The 9,223-nt window shown below is 32.9% G+C and overlaps 1 protein-coding gene across 1 annotated transcript; it reads right to left on the reverse strand.

The window, feature by feature from the left end:
- Positions 1-318: 318 nt before the first annotated feature.
- Positions 319-8,559, reverse strand: LOC110454137 (beta carbonic anhydrase 1-like). The gene is made up of 4 exons (XM_021503513.1): positions 8,207-8,559; positions 6,618-6,842; positions 6,136-6,357; positions 319-1,184 (listed from the first exon to the last, which is right to left on the reverse strand). The coding sequence occupies exons 1-4, from the start codon at positions 8,306-8,308 to the stop codon at positions 945-947; spliced, it is 789 nt and encodes a 262-aa protein (XP_021359188.1). The 5' UTR covers positions 8,309-8,559; the 3' UTR covers positions 319-944.
- Positions 8,560-9,223: the final 664 nt, after the last annotated feature.

Genomic DNA, 9,223 nt, shown 5'->3' on the forward strand with positions numbered 1-9,223 from the left:
ATCTAACAGAGTATGTATAAACTGATTGCATACAGCAAATACCTGTGTATAAGTAGCACCTTTGTATGAAGGACACCGGTCTACGTCTGTATAATAGAGATACCTGTCTAAAAGGGATGCCAACAATATATGTTACCTTCCTACAAGGAGACCCATATATGAAGGATATCTGCCTATAAAGGATAGCCTTCATATTAAGGAATAAGGATACCTGTATATAAGGAACATTTTTATTAGTGTGTGTTTCAGTCCTTTTAACAGCTATGGTCATTTAAGGATGTGCCAGGTATTGGTGGTGGAGGAAGCCGGAGTTCCCAGAGAAAAACCACCGACCTATGGCCAGTACCTGGCGACTGCCCCACGTAGGTCTCGAAACCCGCAACCCAGTGGTGGCGGGCTAGTTGTAGCAGAATGTCATATGCTTTAACCACTTGGCCTCCACAGCCCTTATTTTTATTTATTTATTAGAGATACCCGTCAAAAAAGGATACCCATACATAACAAATATCTAACATAGACAAAAATGTGTATCAGGGAATGAACACGGACACTCGTAGACTTCTCAACCAGTGTCTGGCTTTCAGACCATGAAGCAGTCTAAGACTTTGTTGCAAAAATCAACGGCCAAACAAACAAAAACGGGTATATCTTTTCTTAAAAATGATTCAAAATTTAAAGAAGTACTATGCATGCATACTTGTACAAAGAAGGATGACGACCTAGCACACCAGGTATGCTTCCACTACATGTATTTCAGGTGTATTGCATTGTTCTATTTCATACGTTCTCTTTATTTCTAACTACCTTTTTCATCTACACACCAGCTCTAGTCTGGCAACAGCTGGTTAGCCACCTTGTTTCATTCAGACTTTTAGCTTTTTCTAGAAACATGTGCACTTGGTGTATGTCAAATTGCAATTTTTAACAGAAAAAATGTTTGTTGTCTACTTTCGTCTTTGCTCAGATTTTGGAACCTTGTCAACTTTACGGTAGGCGTCATGGAGCAGGTGGTTGATGGTCTGGTCATTAATCTCTAAAAACTTCTGCTGGGTTCGACTGAACATAAACACTTCGCCAGTATAGATATCAAACCACATGGCATGGAGCTTCACCTCCTCACTGGAGATCAGGTCCTTCATGAACGGGTAGCTGGCTACATTCTGTAACTGCTGCAGACAATTGACCTGTAACAGACATTATTAACCAATTGAGTTAAGAGTTTGGTATCTCTTAGTTTTTAGCATGCACACCCATATATAATAGTGCAGTCTTATCATATATATAATAGTACATTCCACACCCATATATAACAGTGCAGTCTTATTATATCATATATAATAGTGCATTACACACCCATATATAACAGTGCAGTCTTATTATATCATATATAATAGTGCAGTCTTATCATATATATAAAAGTACATTGCACACCCATATATAATAGTGCATTACTCACCCATATATAATAGTTCATTGCACACCCATACATAAAAGTACACTGCACACCCATATATAATATTACATTACACACCCATATATAATACTGCATTACACACCCATATATAATAGTTCATTGCACACCCATACATAAAAGTACACTGCACACCCATATATAATAGTACATTACACACCCATATATCATAGTGCATTACACACCCATATATAATAGTTCATTGCACACCCATACATAATAGTACATTGCACACCCATATATAATAGTACATTACACACCCATATATCATAGTACATTGCACACCCATATATAATAGTACATTACACACCCATATATGATAGTGCATTACACACCCATATATAATAGTGCATTACACACTCATATATAATAGTGGTCTTATTATATCATATATAATAGTGCATTACACACCCATATTTAATAGTACATTGCACACCCATATATAATAGTGCATTACACACCCATATATAATAGTGCAGTCTTATTATATCATATATAATAGTGCAGTCTTATCATATATATAATAGTACATTACACACCCATATATAATAGTGCATTACACACCCATATATAATAGTTCATTGCACACCCATACATAATAGTACATTGCACACCCATATATAATAGTACATTACACACCCATATATCATAGTACATTGCACACCCATATATAATAGTACATTACACACCCATATATGATAGTGCATTACACACCCATATATAATAGTGCATTACACACTCATATATAATAGTGGTCTTATTATATCATATATAATAGTGCATTACACACCCATATATAATAGTGGATTACACACCCATATATAATAGTGCAGTCTTCTTATATCATATATAATAGTGCAGTCTTATCATATATATAATAGTACATTCCACACCCATATATAATAGTGCATTATTATTATATCATATATAATAGCGCAGTCTTATCATATATATAATAGTACATTCCACACCCATATATAATAGTGCAGTCTTATTATATCATATATAATATTAAACTGGACACCCATATGTAATAGTACATTGCAGACCCATATATAATAGTACATTGCACACCCATATATAATAGTTCCTTGCACACCCATATATAATAGTACATTACACACCCATATATAAAAGTACATTGCACACCCATATATAATAGTACATTACACACCCATATATAATAGTACATTGCACACCCATATATAATACTGCATTACACACCCATATACAATAGTGCATTACACACCCATATATAATAGTGGTCTTATTATATCATATATAATAGTGCATTACACACCCATATTTAATAGTACATTGCACACCCATATATAATAGCGCATTACACACCCATATGTAATAGTGCAGTCTTATTATATCATATATAATAGTGCAGTCTTATCATATATATAATAGTACATTCCACACCCATATATAATAGTGCAGTCTTATTATATCATATATAATAGTACACTGCACACCCATTTCTAATAGTACATTGCATATCCATATATAATAGTGCATTACACACTCATTTATAATAGTGCATTACACACCCATAAATAATAGTTCATTGCACACCCATATACAATAGTACATTACACACCCATATATAATAGTACATTGCACACCCATATATAATAGTACATTACACACCCATATATGATAGTGCATTACACACCCATATATAATAGTGCATTACACATCCATATATAATAGTGGTCTTATTATATCATATATAATAGTACACTGCACACCCATTTCTAATAGTACATTGCAAATCCATATATAATAGTGCATTACTCACTCATTTATAATAGTGCATTACACACCCATAAATAATAGTTCATTGCACACCCATATACAATAGTCCATTACACACCCATATATAATAGTACATTGCACCCCCATATATAATAGTGCATTACACACCCATATATAATAGTACATTGCACCCCCATATATAATAGTGCATTACACACCCATATATAACAGTGCAGTCTTATTATATCATATATAATAGTGCATTGCACACCCATATATAATAGTACATTACACCCCCAAATATAATAGTGCACTGCACACACATATATAATAGTACATTGCACACCCATATATAATAGTACATTACACACCCAAATATAATAGTACATTAGTGCATTGCACACCCATATATAATAGTACATTGCACACCGATATAGAATAGTGCATTACACACCCATATATAATAGTATATTACACACCCATATATAATAGTTCATTGCACACCCATACATAATAGTACATTGCACACCCATATATAATAGTTCCTTGCACACCCATATATAATAGTACATTACACACCCAAATATAATAGTACATTAGTGCATTGCACACCCATATATAATAGTACATTGCACACCGATATAGAATAGTGCATTACACAACCATATATAATAGTACATTACACACCCATATATAATAGTTCATTACACACCCATATATTATAGTACATTACACACCCATATCTAATAGTACATTGCACACCCATATATAATAGTGCAGTCTTATTATATCATATATAATAGTACATTCCACACCCAAATATAATAGTGCAGTCTTATTATATCATATATAATAGTACATTCCACACCCAAATATAATAGTGCAGTCTTATTATATCATATATAATAGTGCATTGCACACCCATATATAATAGTACATTGCACACCGATATAGAATAGTGCATTACACACCCATATATAATAGTATAGTGCATTACACACTCATTTATAATAGTGCATTACACACCCATAAATAATAGTTAATTGCACACCCATATACAATAGTACATTACACACCCATATATTATAGTACATTGCACACCCATATATAATAGTGCAGTCTTATTATATCATAAATAATAGTGCATTGCACACCCATATATAATAGTACATTACACACCCATATTTAATTGTACATTGCACACCCATATATAATAGTGCATTACACACATATATAATAGTGCATTACACACCCATATATAACAGTGCAGTCTTATTATATCATATATAATAGTGCAGTCTTATCATATATATAATAGTACATTCAACACCCATATATAATAGTGCAGTCTTATCATATATATAAAAGTACATTCCACACCCATATATAATAGTGCAGTATTATTATATCATATATAATAGTACACTGCACACCCATATATAATAGTACATTGCACACCGATATAGAATAGTGCATTACACACCCATATATAATAGTACATTACACACCCATATATAATAGTTCATTGCACACCCATATATTATAGTACATTACACACCCATATATAATAGTACATTGCACACCCATATATAATAGTGCATTACACACCCATATATAATAGTACATTACACACCCAAATATAATAGTACATTAGTACATTGCACACCCATATATAATAGTACATTCCACACCCATATATAATAGTGCAGTCTTATTATATCATATATAATAGTGCAGTCTTATCATATATATAATAGTACATTCAACACCCATATATAATAGTGCAGTCTTATCATATATATAATAGTACATTCCACACCCATATATAATAGTGCAGTCTTATTATATCATATATAATAGTGCAGTCTTATCATATATATAATAGTACATTCAACACCCATATATAATAGTGCAGTCTTATCATATATATAATAGTACATTCCACACCCATATATAATAGTGCAGTCTTATTATATCATATATAATAGTGCATTGCACACCCATATATAATAGTACATAGCACACCACTACATAATAGTGCATTGCACACCCATATATAATAGTGCATTGCACACCCATATATAATAGTACATTACACACCCAAATATAATAGTGCATTACACACCCATATATAATAGTACATTGCACACCCAAATATAATAGTGCATTGCACACCCATATATAATAGTACATTGCACACCCATATATAATAGTACATTACACACCCATATATAATAGTGCATTACACACCCATATATAATAGTACATTGCACACCCATATATAATAGTACATTACACACCCATATATAATAGTGCATTACACACCCATATATAATAGTGCATTGCACACCCATATATAATAGTACATTACACACCCATATATAATAGTGCATTACACACCCATATATAATAGTACATTGCACACCCATATATAATAGTGCATTACACACCCAAATATAATAGTGCATTACACACCCAAATATAATAGTGCATTGCACACCCAAATATAATAGTACATTACACACCCATATATAATAGTGCAGTCATATTATATCATATATAATAGTGCAGTCTTATCATATATATAATAGTACATTCAACACCCATATATAATAGTGCAGTCTTATCATACATATAATAGTACATTCCACACCCATATATAATAGTGCAGTCTTATTATATAATATATAATAGTGCATTGCACACCCATATATAATAGTGCATTACACACCCATATATAATAGTACATTGCCCACCCATATATAATAGTGCAGTCTTATCATATATATAATAGTACATTTCACACCCATATATAATAGTACATTGCACACCCATATATAATAGTGCATTGCACACCCATATATAATATTGCATTGCACACCCAATAAATAAATACAGACCTGTGATAACTTGTCCTCTAGATTGAAGCGGTTTTCAGGGTCGATGTAGGCTTCAAACTTGCGAGCTGTCTGGAAGGGGACAGGTCCTTTGTATTCATTGTCTGGTTTAAGAAGTTTGAATTTCTCAAGACTTGCTGTGCCATGCCGTTTTAGCCACAGTTTGAGTGGCCCTCCTTCTACTTTGTGGACCGAATCACGCATGGAATACAGCAGATTCATAGCCTACAATGTTATAAATAAGCTTACCATATTTCACTCTCTCTTGATAAAAAGTCAATCTATGGTTTAATGTAAAAAGATTTTTTTAATTATTCCAACAGAAATAATTTTCCTTTTTTCCCACTTTCATGAATGTTGTTGAGGTTTCAGTTGAGTTCATAGAGAAATAAAACCTCAATTTTATAATATCAATGTTAAGATAAAGGGGGAAATAGTTAAACGTGAAGCAAAGCCGACGATTGTTTATAACTTAATTAACTCACCTTACAATCTGAGTGTCCACACACAACAACATGTTTGACACCATTCACTATACAGCCCAGCTCCAGAGCTCCAGCTTCTGTTGTGGCTGTCTCGTAGCTAAAGTTACATGCATGAGGAATCAAGTTACCAGCACTGCGAACCACGAAGTTGTCACCAACTTGACTGTCCATAAACTTTGTAGCCAGCACACGACTGTCTATGCAAGTGAAAAACACTGATGTTGGCTGTAAATATATACAATTTACAGGTGAAATTTGCATGCAGCATCATGATGGGAGTATTTGCATTAAGCCACGATTTACTCTATATTATATGCATTTTCAGCCTTTTTCATTGGAATATTCTTTGGCTTAAATATCACAAACTTTCCAACAAATAATAATCTGAAATTTTTGTATATATCTGTGTTGACTGCTTTTCAAGGTATCACAATTTATTCAGGTGAAGTTAATATTACTTTCCCATTTTGTTCTTTGGCTTACAAAATATGGGCAGTGTTTTTTTCTGAGAATAACTGGCCATATCTTGCAAATCAGGAAAATAGAAATTACGCAATTCTCTTTCAGGGCATCTAAACTTCATTTCATGCACAATAATTGGCTCCATGAAAATTCAATAAAAAGTGATGAGATGCATGAAATGTAGAGTAAATCTAGGTGAATCATGACACGACGCTGTGAGTTAGATAATTATGTTAGATACAGCATCTAGTTCTTAATGTTAACTGTGAAATCACAAGATATATTGTCATATTTTGTTTCATCGAGACAAACATCAATTGTTATTGCAGGAAAAAACCCTAATAATTTGGGAGGATAAATATCATTCTGAAACTCTTGAAGTTGCTGACCACATTTCTCACCATGATCATTCAAACTGAATTATTTTCAATTATAATATACATATATATAGTGCATTCGTTTTCATGGCAGATCATTTTGATTTAATTTGTTTTCCTTTTGATTCACTTTATTTTCACTGGTCAGCTTGTCACTTGTGAGGCAAATTATGCAAAATAGATATTGCTGGGCAGGAAATTTAATGAACTAAAAGGAACATAGGTAGATATAATGTACAGCTATCAACAGGTGACTATAATGCTCTCTTTTTCTCTTCAATGAGTAAACACAAAAGCAACAAACCATAGGTTTTGCCACTGGGTTTCTAATCCTCTGCATTTTCCTTCCTGCGAGTCATTATATTAGGAGGATATTCAGTGATAAATATCATTATGATATTTGCTACAAACTATATTACGGTGGATATTGACAAATAAACAAACTAGAGCAAAATGTCATAGTAGTGCTTCAAGTAAAATAGTGTGAACCGACATGTTTGTGCAGTCTTATTATTTCATATATAATAGTGCATTGCACACCCATATATGATTCATATATCTCATTTACTGAGAGCTCCGTGTGGATGTAAAAGAAAAATACATTTGCTACCCAAACATTGGTGATGTCAACAAATTAAAAGACCCCGGAACAGAAACTGGACACGCACACAAACATGAGCTCAAACGACAGGGAACTGGGCCTTTAATTTATATGACCTCTGCAACATTTTTGACAGAGAACAATCATACCTCTGGGTTATCTTTCACGCGCTGAAATTGTTCTAGAAGCTTCCATCTTGTGTTGACTCTATAACGTAATATTCCGAGCAGTAATTTTTCTATACCCGGCATCTTGATCGCTGGACGGTGTGGCGAGGGAGTAACTCAATCTGACATCACTATCCCCAGCATCCGGTTGCAAGTCAGATGGTTGTTGACATCGCAAGCAGTTTACTGGGTTTTTTTACGGGAGACTAAGATAAATTTTACCGATAAAACTACATAACTACCAACAATTTTGAAACTGGATACCTTACCAAAAAGCCACTACATGTAAAGTCGCTCGCACTGATTCACGTGTCTAAGAAACACTGTCCATAAACAACCGGATATATGATATAGCTACATAAAATTAGATCCGGACGAGAATAAACTTTCCGGTAGACAAATAGACATAAAATTAATGACCGCGAACTGATTTCAAAATGTTCTTTCGTGCGGCCTAATTGTTAACTGTATTAGATACTTTCCATCACAACGAGATAACTTATATATCAGTACAATTGTTGTAATGCATCAACAAGTCCATTGATGTTGAGGGAGTTGTGAAAGCATCGCATTTGGAAAATATACTGTTTTATAACAAGGAGAATTTCATTATCAGCTTTGCAGTTATTGAAATTTTGAGGTAAAAATTCAGATATAAAGGATTGTTTGTTGTAATCAAATGGGATGAAAAGAGCATCTAGTAGAATTTTTAGACAATCTAATATTGATTGACTGATATATATATATGGAATTCCCAGTTTTTGGAAAATTGTGTCACGTGATGTGTATTAAATATCAAACAGTAAATATAGAGTGACCACGATTTACAAAAGTGGAGGAGTAATGATATTTTTAATTCCGCTGAGTCTGCGTATTAAAAAAAACATATAAATAAAATTGTAATTTTGAAAATTATCTAGAGGTTGAAAATGAATTAATTGCATTATGTATATAGTGGAAGCTGGAGGAAAGAATAATGTAGAGTACCAAACAGAATAT

The sequence above is a fragment of the Mizuhopecten yessoensis genome, unplaced genomic scaffold (genome assembly GCF_002113885.1).
Source record: "Mizuhopecten yessoensis strain PY_sf001 unplaced genomic scaffold, ASM211388v2 scaffold7685, whole genome shotgun sequence".
Lineage (NCBI taxonomy): Eukaryota > Metazoa > Mollusca > Bivalvia > Pectinida > Pectinidae > Mizuhopecten > Mizuhopecten yessoensis.

Excerpts from the sequence above, each read along its gene's own strand:
- LOC110454137 (XM_021503513.1), bottom strand. The coding sequence starts at position 8,308 with ATGCCGGGTATAGAAAAATTACTGCTCGGAATATTACGTTATAGAGTC. Across the intron at positions 6,358-6,617 it reads GTGGACACTCAGATTGTAAG|GCTATGAATCTGCTGTATTC; the intron begins GTGAGTTAATTA and ends ATAACATTGTAG. Across the intron at positions 1,185-6,135 it reads TAGAGGACAAGTTATCACAG|GTCAATTGTCTGCAGCAGTT; the intron begins GTCTGTATTTAT and ends TGTCTGTTACAG.